This window comes from Scyliorhinus torazame, chromosome 10, assembly GCF_047496885.1.
Source record: "Scyliorhinus torazame isolate Kashiwa2021f chromosome 10, sScyTor2.1, whole genome shotgun sequence".
NCBI lineage: Eukaryota > Metazoa > Chordata > Chondrichthyes > Carcharhiniformes > Scyliorhinidae > Scyliorhinus > Scyliorhinus torazame.
The window spans coordinates 85,383,371-85,399,073 of NC_092716.1; the positions used below are offsets into that span (position 1 = coordinate 85,383,371).

The 15,703-nt window shown below is 45.6% G+C and overlaps 1 protein-coding gene across 2 annotated transcripts in view; it reads right to left on the reverse strand.

Annotated features, from left to right (window-relative positions):
* Positions 1–8,520: 8,520 nt before the first annotated feature.
* The window catches only part of pskh1 (protein serine kinase H1), an 87,288-nt gene continuing 80,105 nt past the window's right edge, over positions 8,521–15,703 (reverse strand). For both annotated transcript variants that reach the window (XM_072518362.1, XM_072518361.1), the window contains exon 3: positions 8,521–9,407. In XM_072518362.1, coding sequence (XP_072374463.1) covers positions 9,090–9,407 — 318 coding nt within the window. In that variant the 3' untranslated portion in view covers positions 8,521–9,089. The remainder of the gene's footprint in view (positions 9,408–15,703) is intronic.

The window sequence follows — 15,703 nt, forward strand, 5'->3', positions numbered from 1 at the left end:
ATATATTGCCATATAATGCACGGTAGCATTGTGGATAGCACAATTGCTTCACAGCTCCAGGGTCCCAGGTTCGATTCCGGCTTGGGTCACTGTCTGTGAGGACCCAGTGTGTGCGTGGGTTTCCTCCGGGTGCTCCGGTGTCCTCCCACAGTCCAAAGATGTGCAGGTTAGGTGGATTGGCCATGATAAATTGCCCTTAGTGTCCAAAATTGCCCTTAGTGTTGGGTGGGGTTACTGGGTTATGGGGATAGGGTGGAGGTGTTGACCGTGGGTACGGTGCTCTTTCCAAGAGCCGGTGCGGACTCGACGGACCGAATGGCCTCCTTCTGCACTGTAAATTCTATGATATCTAGCTCCACATTTGTAACTCGCAATATATTCTGATGACAGCAATGAATTTCCCTCTTTCACCCCCTCCCCAAAAACAGTACTATGCTTGGCTTTAGAAGGCAATTATAGATTTATAAAAATGAATGATTTTTTTAATACACTTGAAAGGGTGACTTCTACTTTGAACATTTAATATTGGCAAATGATTATATAGCAAACTGATAAATACTAAACAATAAACAAAAGACAAAGCTAAAAATGTGAGCAAGCTATTATTCAACTAAGCACAAAAATATCTGAACATGTAAAGGCCTCATGTTACAAATATCCTTCTAAGGGACTCGAGCTATTTAACCAGCGTCAACTACAAGTGCCATCTGAAGGGAAAGACTGACTGCATGCAAATGGATGAAATTGCAAATTGCATCTTAAACTATGCTGTTTTGATGTGGATGAACAATGGCTTTTTCTTCAGATATTTTCAAATTATATTAATATATCAGATATAATTTATATAATGCATGCATGCTTTCCATGGAGCTTTACAGGGAAATAATCAGACAAGAACTCACGCTGAACCAAAGAGGTTGATTTTAAGGAAATTCAATTAATTGAAATATGCAGTGCAGAGAATAGCCTCTGCTGACTCTTTGAAAGAACTACCCACACCCTGTAATTTCTCTACAGCCCTGCACATTCTTCTTTCTTAAATGTCCAAATTCCTTTGGAAAGCTGAATCTGCTTCCATACCCTTGTCAGTTAGTGCATTCCTGATTTTCAAGCTAAAATTCTCATCTCCCACTTAAAGGATGAGGGCTGGAGAGGGAAAGTTTCAGACCATGGGGCCTGGACATGTAAAGGCCGGGCTGCCAAAGCTAAGGCGAAGGAGCGGGAAGCACAAAATGCCTGCCAGGGGAATCTAGAATTCAAGACAGTGAGGCAAATTTGGAGGTTTAGAGGATATTACATAGATAGGGATGGGTAATTCCAAGAAGGAATATAAACATAAGAATAATAATTTTACTTTAGAAATGTTAAGAAACCTGGACTCACTATGAGTTAGTAAGGATAGGGGTGAAAAGTACTGTAAGTGGGATCTGGTGCAGGAATGTGAAGTATGAATTATAACAGTAGTAGCTACTGCCCTGTGTCAGGGACAAATGCCTCACCAATGTATGGCACCGTCTGAACTAATACACAAAAGAATTAGTGGACAAATGATCTCCATTCAAAACAGTTGCGTTGTCAGGATGGACATAGCTCTGCAACTACAGCTCCATCACTGGGTGTGCTGGCCCCAATACTCTTGGGGAGGTAAGGACTAACCTAGCTGCAGAGTGACAGATTGAAGAGCAACTCACCCTGGGCTGATGCACACACTACAACTGAAATCTTACAACAGATGCTTACCCACCCACCAAGCCTGGAAATCATATGGACATCTTGAGTAAGAAAATAAATACAGCTTTGGAACAGAATTGAAAATAGGGTTGAAAGAAGCAATGGGTTTGTACAAATTGAGATTATTGCTTGCAAACATATGGCACAGAGCAGCACAATAATATTCACAACTGACTTACAAAGCCATCATTAATTTAACAGAACAATCTTTTCTCTTCATCCCACCAGTGGTGTCATTAAATTAAAATGGACTTTCGGTTGCGGCTATGCGGAGCCAAGACGCACGATTCGGCAGCTCCCGCTACCACGGACTTTCGGGCTCGTTAGAGGAGCCCCAACTGAACTTTTTTTTGACGCAACCCATGGGGAAGGGAAGAGAGAGGTCCCCCTCCAACCAGAAGTGTAACGGCCAAAGGAGCGGCACTGGAGCAACGCGAGAAGCGAGGGAAAGAAAACAAAATGGCGGCGGCCAGGGACAAAGGGGAGCTGCAGGAGTTCATCAAGCGCTGCTTCGAGGAGATGCGCAAGGAGATGTTGGCACCTATGCTTTCGGCAATTGAAGGACTCGGGATCACCCAGAAGGCCCACGAAGTTAAGATCCAGGGGGTACAGAAACGAGTCAGTCAGAACGAGGACGAGCTCGTGGGTCTGGCGGTGAGAGTGGAGCAGAACGAGGCGCTACACCAGAGGTGGGCGGGAAGACTTGAAGACCTGGAGAACAAGTCGAGGAGAAAGAATCTGCGAATCCTGGGTCTCCCTGAGGGCGTGGAGGGGGCCGATGCCGGGGCATACGCGAGCACGATGCTCGAGGCAATGATGGGCACGAAGGCCCCTTCGAGGCCGCTGGAGTTGGACGGGGCACATCGGGTGCTGGCAAAGAAGCCCCAGGCAAATGAGCCACCAAGGGCGATGGTGGTGAGGTTCCACCGGTTCACGGACAGAGAGTGGGTCCTGAGATGGGCCAAGAAGGAGCGGAGCAGTAAGTGGGACAATGCAGAGATCCGAATATACCCGGACTGGAGCACAGAGGTTGCAAAACGGAGAGCGGGTTTCAACTGGGCCAAAACGGCGTTGTACTGGAAAGAAGTGAAATTCGGAATGCTGCAGCCAGCGCGACTGTGGGTCACATACAAGGGCCAACACTATTACTTCGAAACGCCTGAAGAGGCGTGGACCTTTGTACAAGCCGAAAAGTTGGACTCTAACTGAGGGTTGGTGATGTTGGGGGGGATGTTTGAGGTTTGATGTGTGATGGTTGTTGTATATAGGGGGTCAATCACGCACAGGAAATGTTTCATGGGCTGGGGGAGAGAGACAAGGCCGCGACAGGAGCTACGCCAGAGGGGGCGGAGCGGGCTTTGGAAAGCGCGGGTTCTTTTCCCGCACGCGGGAAGGCGGAAAGGGGAACGAAGGAATGCATATTGATTGGGAGACTCCCACGCGGGGAGGTCAATGGGACGGCGGGGGAAGCCAGGGTCAGCAGGCGTCAGCTGACTTACGGGAGTGACATGGGGGGAGCAAAAAAGCTAGACAGGGGTCTAGCGGGGGGGGGGGGGGGGGGGGGGGGGGGGGGAGAGAGAAGGGTTGCTGCTGTACTGGCCGAAAGGGAATGGGACACAGAAGAGGTGGTCGGGACGGGGGTCCCCCGTCTGAGGGACTGGAGGGTGAGGGAGGCGTGGACACGGGACTGGCCCAGAAAAGGAGATGACTAGTCGGCAGGGGGGGGGGGGGGTGAGAGCCCCTCCAAAACCGGCTGATAACGTGGAATGTGAGGGGCCTGAATGGGCTGGTGAAGAGCGCTTGAGTGTTTGCGCACTTAAAGGGACTGAAGGCGGACGTGGTCATGCTCCAAGAGACACACCTGAAGGTGGCGGACCAGGTCAGGTTAAGAAAGGGATGGGTAGGACAGGTATTCCACTCGGGACTGGATGCGAAGAATAAAGGGGTGGCAATATTGGTGGAAAAGCGGGTGTCATTTGAGGCCAAGACTATTGTAGCGGACAATAGAGGGCGATATGTAATGGTGAGCGGTAGGCTGCAAGGGACGTGGGTGGTGTTGGTAAACGTATACACCCCGAACTGTGATGATGCAGGATTCATGAAGCGCATGTTGGGGCGCATTCCGGACCTGGAGATAGGAGGCCTGATAATGGGAGGGGACTTCAATACAGTGTTGGATCCAGCACTGGACCGCTCCAAATCAAGGACTGGAAAGAGGTCGGCGGCGGCCAAGGTACTTAGGGGGTTTATGGATCAGATGGGGGGAGTGGATCCATGGCGGTTTGCAAGGCCGCAGGCCAGGGAATTTTCTTTCTTCTCCCATGTACACAAAGCCTACTCCCGGATAGATTTATTTGTTCTGGGTAGGGCGCTCATCCCGAGGGTGGAGGGGACGGAGTATTCGGCCATAGCCGTTTCGGACCATGCCCCGCACTGGGTGGAACTGGAGCTGGGAGAGGAGAGGGACCAACGCCCGTTGTGGAGGCTGGATGTGGGACTGCTGGCGGACGAGGTGGTGTGTGGGAAGGTGAGGGGGTGTATCGAAAGGTACTTGGAGGCCAACGACAACGGGGAGGTGCGGGTGGGGGTGGTATGGGAGGCGTTGAAGGCGGTGATCAGGGGAGAGCTAATCTCCATTAGGGCTCATAGGGAGAAGACAGAGGGTATGGAAAGGGAGAGGTTAGTGGGGGAGATTTTGAGAGTGGACAGGAGATACGCAGAGACCCCGGAGGAAAGATTACTTGGGGAAAGACGACGGCTCCAGACGGAGTTTGACCTGTTGACCACAGGGAAGGCGGAGGCACAGTGGAGGAAAGCGCAGGGGGCGATCTACGAGTATGGGGAAAAGGCCAGTCGGATGCTGGCACACCAGCTCCGTAAGAGCATGGCAGCGAGGGAAATAGGGGGAGTCAAAGATGGAAGGGGAGCCACGGTTCGGAGTGCGACAAAAATAAACGAGGTATTTAAGGCCTTTTATGAAGAGCTGTACAGATCCCAGCCCCCAACGGGGAAGAGGGGATGAGACGATTCCTAGATCAACTGAGATTCCCGAGGGTGGAGGAGCAAGAAGTGGCTGGTTTGGGGGCACCAATTGGGTTGGAGGAGCTGAGCAAGGGTTTGGGGAGCATGCAGGCGGGGAAGGCCCCGGGACCGGACGGATTCCCGGTGGAGTTCTACAGGAAGCACGTAGACCTGTTGGCCCCGCTACTGGTGAGGACCTTTAATGAGGCAAGAGAGGAGGGTACCCTGCCCCCGACAATGTCGGAAGCGACAATTTCCTTGATCCTAAAGCGGGACAAGGACCCACTGCAATGTGGATCGTACAGGCCGATCTCACTCCTCAATGTGGATGCAAAGTTGCTGGCAAAAGTGCTGGCCACGAGGATCGAGGACTGTGTCCCGGGGGTAATCCACGAGGACCAGACGGGATTTGTAAAGGGCAGGCAACTAAACACCAATGTGCGGCGGCTCTTAAACGTGATAATGATGCCATCGGAGGAGGGAGAGGCGGAGATAGTGGCAGCTATGGACGCAGAGAAGGCCTTTGACCGAGTAGAGTGGGAGTACCTCTGGGAGGTGCTGCGTAGGGTTGGGTTTGTGGGAGGGTTTATCAGTTGGGTTAAGCTCCTTTACAGGGCCCCGATGGCGAGTGTAGTGACGAACCGGCGGAGGTCGGAGTACTTTCGACTGTACCGAGGGACGAGGCAGGGGTGCCCCCTGTCCCCCCTGTTGTTCGCATTGGCGATCGAACCATTGGCCATGTCATTGAGGGAGTCTAATAAATGGAGGGGGGTGGTCCGAGGGGGAGAAGAGCATCGGTGACCTGTTGCTGTACGTGGCGGATCCAATGGAGGGGATGGTGGAGGTCATGCAGACTCTAAGGGAGTTTGGGGAGTTTTCGGGCTATAAGCTCAATGTAGGGAAGAGTGAGCTCTTTGTATTACAGGCGGGGGACCAAGAAAGAGGGATAGGGGACCTACCGCTGAGGAGGACGGAGGGGAGCTTTTGGTATCTGGGGATCCAGATAGCCAGGAGTTGGTGGACCTTACATAAACTGAATCTGACGAGGTTGGTGGAGCAAATGGAGGAGGATTTCAAAAGATGGGACATGCTACCGCTCTCGCTGGCGGGTAGAGTGCAGTCGGTCAAAATGGTGGTCCTTCCGAGGTTTCTGTTTGTGTTTCAGTGCCTTCCCATCGTGATCACTAAGGCCCTTTTTAAGAGAGTAGGCAGGAGTATTATGGGGTTTGTGTGGGCGAATAAGATCCCGAGAGTAAGGAGAGGGTTCCTGGAACGCAGTAGGGACCGAGGAGGGTTGGCGCTGCCAAACCTGGGGAGCTACTACTGGGCAGCAAATGTGGCGATGATCCGCAAGTGGGTTATGGAGGGAGAGGGGCGGCATGGAAGAGGATGGAGATGGCGTCCTGTAAAGGAACGAGCCTGGGGGCGTTGGTGACGGCACCGCTGCCGCTGACAAAGTATACCACGAGCCCGGTGGTGGCGGCAACGCTAAGGATCTGGGGCCAGTGGAGATGGCACCGGGGTGCAATGGGAGCATCGGTGTGGTCCTCGATCAGGGGTAACCACCGGTTTGTCCCGGGAAAGATGGACGGGGGGGTTCACAGAGCTGGCATCGGGCGGGGATTGGAAGAATGGGGGACCTGTTCATCGACGTGACGTTTGCGAGCCTAGGGGCACTGGAGGAGAAGGTGGAGTTACCCTCGGGAAATGCCTTTAGATATATGCAGGTGAGGGCTTTTGTGAGGCGACAGGTGAGGGAATTCCCGTTGCTCCCGGCACAAGAAGTTCAAGATAGGGTGATCTCGGGTGTATGGGTCGGGAGGGCAAGGTGTCGGAAATACACCAGGAGTTGAAAGAAGAGGGGGAAGCACTGGTAGAAGAGTTGAAGGGTAAATGGGAGGAGGAGCTGGGGGAGGAGATCGAGGAAGGTCTGTGGGCTGATGCCCTAGGTAGGGTTAATTCCTCCTCCTCGTGTGCCAGGCTCAGCCTGATACAATTTAAGGTGGTCCACAGAGCACACTTGACGGGGGCGAGGCTGAGTAGGTTCTTTGGGGTGGAGGACAGATGTGGAAGGTGCTCAGGGAGCCCGGCGAACCATGTCTGTATGTTTTGGTTATGCCCGGCACTGGAGGGGTTCTGGAGAGCAGTGGCGGGAGCAATATCTCAGGTGGTGAAAGTCCGGGTCAAGCCAAGCTGGGGGCTAGCAATATTTGGAGTAGTGGACGAACCGGGAGTGCAGGAGGCGAAAGAGGCCGGCATTCTGGCCTTTGCGTCCCAAGTAGCCCAGCGAAGGATCTTGCTAATGTGGAAGGAGGCGAAGCCTCCCAGCGTGGAGGCCTGGATAAACGACATGGCTGGGTTCATAAAGCTGGAGAGGATTAAGTTTGCCTTGAGAGGGTCTGCGCAGGGGTTCTACAGGCGATGGCAACCGTTCCTAGACTACCTCGCGGAGCGCGTTAGAGGAAGGTCGGTCAGCAGCAGCGGCAACCGTGGGGGGGGGGGGGGGGGGGTGGACACGTCCTGGGAGGGGGGGGGGGGGGGAGGGGGGAAAGGGGGGACTGCCTGGGAGGGTGGATGAGCAAGAGACAACATGAAGGGTTGGGGAAACTGGCACGTATGGGAGAGGGCCAGTGTACAAAGCTGTGTTAATATATCACTTTGCCATGTATGTATCTTGCTCTGCGCGATTTCTCGTTTGTTTTTTTGTTACGGGGGGGGGGGGGGGATTATTGTTTGTAAGGGAGAAAAATTGTGTTAAAAAACTTTAATATATATTTTTAAAAAAAATTAAATTAAAATGGGCAAATTTGGAAATGGATTCATTCTGCTTCTAATTATGGCTGGTTTGGGAAATGGGCACGACCACAGACTAAATTAATATAACTTATTTGAACATCTTAACATCTAGGTTAAGAAAGGGCTGACTTTGGTGACGCCACAAATTCAGTGGAGCACTCCATGCACATTTAGTTGCAGTGCCTGGGACGTCACTGCCAATGATATCCCAGGCCGTCGTCAGCATCAAGGATGGTGCAGGCCAAACGGGACTGAGCCAGAAAATAATTACACCTTGAACTGGAAACTACAAACATTGCTGTATCCTCTAGTAATGTTTAAGCAGATTGAGTATCAGATTATTCATGCAGGAGATCCATGTTGTACTGTTCCTGGGAAGTGTGCAATGGGAAAATGCACAGAGCAGTTTCCTCTATGTCTAACTGGTGCTGTATGTGCAAGAGAGGGGCAGCCAGTGAGGGCACGGGAGAGGATGGTGAGAGTATGGGTGACAGGCTGTAAGTGGGAGGTAGCGAGGGCTCAGAGAGGGGTGGCAATCGTGAGGCGGTGGGCGAAATGATGAGGGTTCAGGCCAGCAGCGGACAAAACGGCGCAGGCACAAACTAGTGCCACCAGCTGTCAACATGGGGTGAATCTGCGCATGTGCCAACCGACATCGTGCACAACTGTTCCTGTTCAGCATCAGGTGTTACAGTGCAACAGAAGAAATATTGATGAAATGCACATAGAGCATGCAGTGGTTGTGATTTTTGAATTTCTAGGCTCTAGTGGCTCATTGAACAATTTATAATTGTAACACCAAAATATCTTCACTCAAAAATTGAAGGAAGCTCAGCCTTTTCACTGTTGAATGCAAAAGAAAGATGCACAACTGTGGGAAAAGGTTTAAAAAAATAAAAGTACAAGTTTAAAAAAAGCTCCCTTAGCATGTATTCCCAGAGCACCTACACCAAACCCAAGACATTTCAGTGGTAGATTAGGTATGCGTTATGCACATTTATTGAGTAAAAAAAACAGTAAAGGGATTTCGTTTTGCAAAATGGGAGTCAACTTTACCAGATTACGGTATTGAAAATATGTATGGAGAAAACAGCAACACAATTACCAACACAAGCTTAAGAAACTGGAATGAACTGGAATTTATGAAATATAACCAGCATATTGAGGCTCAACATTTCGAGCCCTTTTTTGATCAGTTTTAGATATGCCAGTTTAAGTTTACTCCTGTAAATAGCTCCAATACGTCCAGTAGTCATTTAGTCATTTACATTTAGCTAATTTAATTTGGAAAAAGTCTCATTGGCTCAATATTCTCCAGTATAATTTTGAACAATGGTCAGTTTTTTCTTCTGAGGGTTTGCAGGTAAGTTTGCAGTAACATTTGGAAATTAATTGACAAATTTTTTTTTTTTTTTAATTGGCAGAAAGTGGTTTGTGTAAACTCTCCTGAATCCACAATAGTCAACTTGCTGTTGAGAGATACATGAATAGAAAGTGCACAGTGGAAGGCAACATTGTGTAAAAAATACTCCAAGTCGTTCTCAGCCCTCGTACTGCTGTTGGTACCGTAAATTAAGTTCCCGCAGTTCCCGCTCTCGTACTCTCCGTGACTTGTTGGACTTTGTGGACCTACTGGATCTCGTAGACTGGGCTGACTTGGTGCTTTGGCATCGAGATGAAGCTCTCTTCAAAAGGTTCTGAGATATAGAGCGATGCAGGTTCTTCATAGAGGAGGAGGCTGCCATGCTTACAATCCAGGGGTGTTTCAAGGCCTGGCCCACAGTCAGTCTTTCACTGGAATCCACAGTAAGCAGTCGGTCTATAAAATCCTTGGCTAGGTTTGAAACACTGGGCCATGGCTAAAAACAAAAGATAAATTGAAGAAACAGTAAATCATTATAATTACAGAATAAGTCTGACAAATCACTAAAATTACATTAGCAATAACATGAAAGTAATAAAAGTCAATAATGAGAAGAGAGCACTAGGTCCTGGGGTGAGAAGAGTGTCAGGGTTTTGGGGGGAGTGGGGGTAGAAAGGAGGTGGTGGAAGATGTGGAAGGATGGATGAGCGAGGCTAATATGCAGTTACTCATGAAGTTTAATGAATTCATAATAACGCTTGGTTTTGTTACTACAGAGTGTTATGGGCGAGGCTTTTCAGAACCCCAAAATGTATCATGGAGTTCACCCAACCTCTCCCTTTAATGGATTTGTTGCTTTTCCGAGCCCGCGGCCTTTTCCCTAGGTGTGGGATTACAATTATGGACACGTGGGTTTTTAAACACAAAACACTGTTTAATCCATGAACTCAACTTAATATCTTAAATAAACATTGGATCTCTTAACACCCCTTACTTCAAAGATAACTCAAAAAATATTGGAACAGCAAATAATTCCTTAAAATGTTGCTTCAAACTTCCAAGAGACTTAACACCTTTAAACAGTATCACATCAGGTTAAAGGCTTCAGTATTATAAGTTTAAATCACCCAAATGATCCAGAGATAGTCTTTCATGGGAGAGACCCAGCTCACTGCAAAACACAGACACACACCCAACTCTTTTCAAAACCTGCAGCTCTGTGGAAACACACAGACACACACAAACTGCTTTCTAAACTGAAAATAAAAACCTGCAAAATGGCTGACCTGAGCTCAGCCCCACCCACTCTCTGACATGACTGTTTTCTTAAAGGTACATAGTTTAAACATCCATGTCTTAAAGGTGCTCTGACATGACAAGAGACAATTGAATATGGGCAAACAGCACAGCATGGAATTATACATGTTCAAGGGGAAAAAATCCTGTCTAAAAACATATTTTTCCTCAAGAAAATCATATCACTTGACAGTAAGTATTGCTGATCAAAGAGACATACTGTCAAAGCTTTTTGTCTTGAACTCATCAGACACTAAAATGCCAAATTTCAAAGGGAAAACTAATTTATGCCGCATGAGAAAGAGAGGTGTCAACCAATCAGCATTTCACTACTTGGAATTCTGGGAGTTTCACTTTGGGCATCACCTCTCAGTAGAAATCAATTATGTCAACTGTAGAATGGTGCCCTTCTCTAGTACACCTAGCTGTTGGACATTTGTGTTACCGAATTTGGTATGAAGTTCTACCTGTGGTGGCATTTGATACGTAGATCTTTACAAGGTTTTCTATTCTTTAATTTAATATACAACTGCACTGTTTGCAACCACAATCTGTCAGTATTTCACAAAGGTAATGACGTTTGGTAAATCTTGGGTAGATTAATTGAAAGGTTGAAACAGTATTTATATCTAAACATTTGTCTACATGTCTAAATACGGCCTGCATAACGGTCTTCAACTCTAGTTTTGTCTCAAGCTTTTTGAGGTGCTGATATGATACACTACATGAATACAACTATTTGTTTTATATGTACAAAAAAAACCTTTTCCCCGCATTCCATCCAATCCAAACCAATTATCTACGTCAGAGTGAACTAGGACTGACAGTGTGCAATTTTGTCTGCAACGATTGGGGGGAAAATAATCTCTACAGCAGTCAAACTCAACAATTCTAAGGGTAGAGTCTTTTACCCACCCTCTTTGGAACAGTGCACTGGGCGGGACAATGACAAACGGGACATTCTGGGGTATTGCTCCTCAAGCCATATCATCCATCAGCCTAGCAACAAGTAATCAAATCCCACATGCAATAAAATCAACTGTCATTTACCATAGCTCAGGTACAATAAAAGTCACTAACCCAGGGCTTTGCAGTTTCTTGGTGTTAAGTCCACTTATTTGCTTTGCTATGCTTATTCCAATTTTAAAGCAACAGCAATGGAGCACATTTTGATTCTTTAAATATTTTACTATGTGCAAGTTTAAGATTTATACAGTGTTAACAAATGTTAAGAGTTCAATGTAATAAGCCCTCTACGTATTTGGCACTTGGGGGATTAGGTTACTTATCAAGCGAATAGTTCTTTAACAGGGCTAATACCAGAAAGATTCTGGTCCAAACTTTTGGTGCCCTGGGACGACAGAGTTTCTTTTCAAAATTCACCAATGCAGTCAGATGAGGGTCAATGTCATTGCCTGGGCTTCAAATTGCACAGCTGTCTGGTGGAAGTCCAATTCTTTGTAACTCGAGTTGCTAGATCAATTGTAAAGCTATATGCCAACACTTTATGCCAACTGCTCAATGTTAATCATTTCTCGAAGACGAGCAAAGAATTTGCACAGCCTGCAAGTACAGTATCAGGACACAGCCCAGGATTTCAAGCAATGGTGTAGAGAAAACAGTGCTGACTGACGTAGGAAATAACCTGCTGCTTCTGACAAACATGGGGTAGAGTCAGAATTGAATGCATACTACTTTAGTATTTGACCGTGAAAATGTTGGATTCCCCAGGGTGATGAATTAATGAGGCAAAGCACATGATCCATTCCACACCTCACTTCATCCAGTTCTGCACACTCAGCAGATGCCAATTTTCTGTTCAATAAGGCAGATACTGATTTTATCAAGTTAAAATACAGTCAGTCAGTTAAAAAGTATATCTGCACGATTCATTGGCGCTAGGGTCAAAATTCAAGATGGGAAGATTGAGGCGAGAAAAAATGAAAACAACAAAAATTCACTCCCGACAAATGTGCCAGTATGCACTCCAATAATCATTTGGCTACAAACCATCCTTAACACTTTTCACTCAGGTCAAAATATTTGAACTTTTCTTTTCCACCAAGATGGCTGGATTATAATGCGATCAACAAAAAGTTTATAAGTGCTGCAAATTTTTTTTTGAGAAAACAGTTACATGGCTTAAAGCACCAACAAAATTTTACATTTGTTCGACTATTACGGAGGATATCTCTCAGAGAGATAGAAGAACAATTGTGCCACTACATATTTTTATCAATTGCACACTAATATAATTTTTACATTTACCATCCTAAATATGTGGCTTCCTTGGTTGCACATATGATTAGACAACTGTACAATTTGATTAGTAATATGATTAGACAACAGCTCAACCCAGACATTCTATCACATAATTGACATGGACGGCACAATGGCACATGGTTAGCACTGTTGCTTCACAGTGCCAGGGGCCAGTCTTAGATTCCCGGCTTGGGTGACTGTCTGTGCGGAGTCTGCACGTTCTCCCCGTGTCTGTGTGGGTTTCTTCCGGGTGCTCCAGTTTCCTCCCACAAGTCTCGAAAGACGTGCTTGTTAGGTGAATTGGACATTCTGAATTCTCCCTCAGTATACCCGAACAGGCACTGTGGTGTGGCAACTAGGGGATTTTCACAGTAACTTCATTGCAGTGTTAATGTAAGCCTACTTGTGACACTAATAAAGATTATTATTAAAATTTCTGCCCAGGACCAAATAAGAGAACACGTTAACACAAGCAGCATTCACTCACCTTTGGGTATGCGTGTTTGAGATTTTAATTTCATAGCAACAAAGGATAGTACTGCACAGAACGAAGCCATTTGCACCATCAAGTGTGCATCGGTTCTTTCAGGGAGCAATTCTGTTAGTCCCACTCCCCAACTGTTTTCCCATATCTCTGCAAGTTTTTCTTCAAGTATTTATCCAATTCCCTTATGAAGGCTATTATTTTAATCTGTATCGAACACCTTATCAGTCACCATACTGCTTGTTGGAATATATAACTCGGTTGAGTGCCTTTTTCACAATGTGACATCACATACAAAGATTTGGTTGCACCACTTTACTCAAGATACCGGAGAGGCAATGAAAAAAAACATTGTTTGTGGAGGTGGTGTGTATCCAAAAACATTCAAACAGCTTAGATTTCAGATAGTTTGCTGTAGCTCTCACAGCTGCAGATACTGGAGACAAATCCACAGGACGCTTAAAATAGTCACGTAACTAGCAACACACCCCACACTGGAGTGATTCAGCAAAAATGAAGATTAAGTGCAAAAATAACCCTCACTAATAATGAACATTTGTGGTGAATGTAAATACAGTTAATTCACCAGTTATGTTTTATGTTTGTAAATACAGTTAATTCACCAGTTATGTTCTATGTTATTAACCCTGTGGGTTTTATCTGTGGGCTATTGTATGGCTTCACCCACAGGGGGAGATGTTGGAGCATGTACGGGCTCAGCCCATGGCTCCGCCCCTTTGAAGGAGTATAAGAGTAGCTGGCCTGTGGGAGCCCAAGGTGCCTGGCAAGTTATTTGGAGAATAGGAAAAGAAACCATGTGTCACCCAGCCAGTAAAATTATGTCATCGTGTCTTCATTAAACAATCCCACAATTATTAATTCAAATTGTCACCACTTACAAAAGGTACATACAAGTTTGAAAGAAAAAAACTGCACTGCTGCAGAATTTGTTGAGAATCGGTTGGTGCTACTAGATCAGTTATATTAATAGCAGCTTTAGATCACTAAAAATACACAACTTTAAAGATTTTACATACTCTTTACAAAAAGGCCTCTAATTAAAATATTCATTTTGTAGATAATTGTATCTACAAAATGCACAAAATAAGCATATGAAGTCTTGTATTGTTAGGCCTGCTTATTTCTGAATTAATCAAAGCTTTGTCCACTTGCAGGCATTTTTTATGCAATATTTATATTAACAAACTCAATAATAAAGTAACAAAAACAGGAAATACTGGACAATCTCAGCAGGTCTGACAGCATCTGCAGAGAGAAAAGGGAGCTAATGTTTCGAGTCTGGATGACTCTTTGTCAAAGCCTGCCATTCAGACTTAAAATGTTCGCTCCATTTTCTCTCCACAGATGCTGTCAGACCTGTTGAGATTATCCAGTATTTTCTACTGTTTCAGATTCCAGCATCCGTAGTAATTTGCTTTTATCAATAATAAAGGAGTCTAGATAAGGAATTCAGTAATAGCTGCACTCTCTTGCTAGATATTGGAGGGAATGGGAAACTGAGGATTAGGTTTATGGGATCGTGCAGATAGAGAGACTTTTCTGAACCTGTTACTTTTACACTCATTGGAGCCAGTATATTTTACTATGTAATGATCTGTGCAATCCAATAAATATTACATTGTGTAAGTGTTTTGGAAGAAACAAGGATTGACTGTACTGTTTCTTACCACTTTAAAAATCGGGACGAATAGGATTGAAGAGATAAATAAGGTCTTACTGAAGGTAGAAAAATTTGAATGCAAATTGATATTAAACAAATTTTACCTTGAAATTGCAACAATATTCAGCCTTAATACTCATCCAAAATCAGTGAGTTCAGCACAGATCAGAGTCTGAACCTATATCTTGATTGACCAGTACCTCTTCCCACAATGTATTCACCTACTGAACTAGCAGGCATGCCTAACATGCACACAATCAAAAGTGTTAGGATCACTCAATTATTCCATACCTCTGATCTCCAGCTTCGTAAAAATGCTGCACTTCCAATATCTATGTCCCTTTCAGGAACTATAAAGGCTTGGAGACAGACAGCCATTTTACAAAACAAATATGAGCGGGGCAGTGAGTGAGAAAATTGAAAAATAAATGTTTTGTATAGTTATTGCTCTGGCCTAGGGATAAGTATTGACCATGGCACTAGGAGACTCGTCTGCCTTTTGAGGAGTTCCACAGGACTTTTTACATCGTAATGAATAAACAGATAAGCCTTAATTTAACGGCTCATCTGAAAGACAGCACCTGACAGTGCAGCATTCCTATTCCTTCAACACTGCGGTTATGTTTTAGTCTTGATTATGTACTTAATTCCTGGAGTGAGACTTCATCCCAAAGCTTTCTGACGCACGAATGGCATCACTGAACCTGATCAGGTGGATGCAAACGACCCTCTGATACTACCCCAAAAACATAGCAGAGAGGTCTTCCCAGTGTCATAACAAACATTTATACTTAAAACAAATTAACGGAACAATTTTTTCATTGCTGTTTGTGGAACTTGCAGTATATAGTATTACAGCTGAATATTGCTGCACTTTAGTGATAATGTAGTTTAATATCAATTACTTTCAAATTCTGCTATTAGAAAGCTCTTGTTTTACAAGCGACTGGGAAACAACTTCCTTGAGACCTTTATCAGCAAATAGTTCTTTAAAAAAACTAAAGCAGCTGGACATTTTTCAAGATATTAAAATATCATTTGTCAACTTTGTTTCTTTTTAAAATTATGC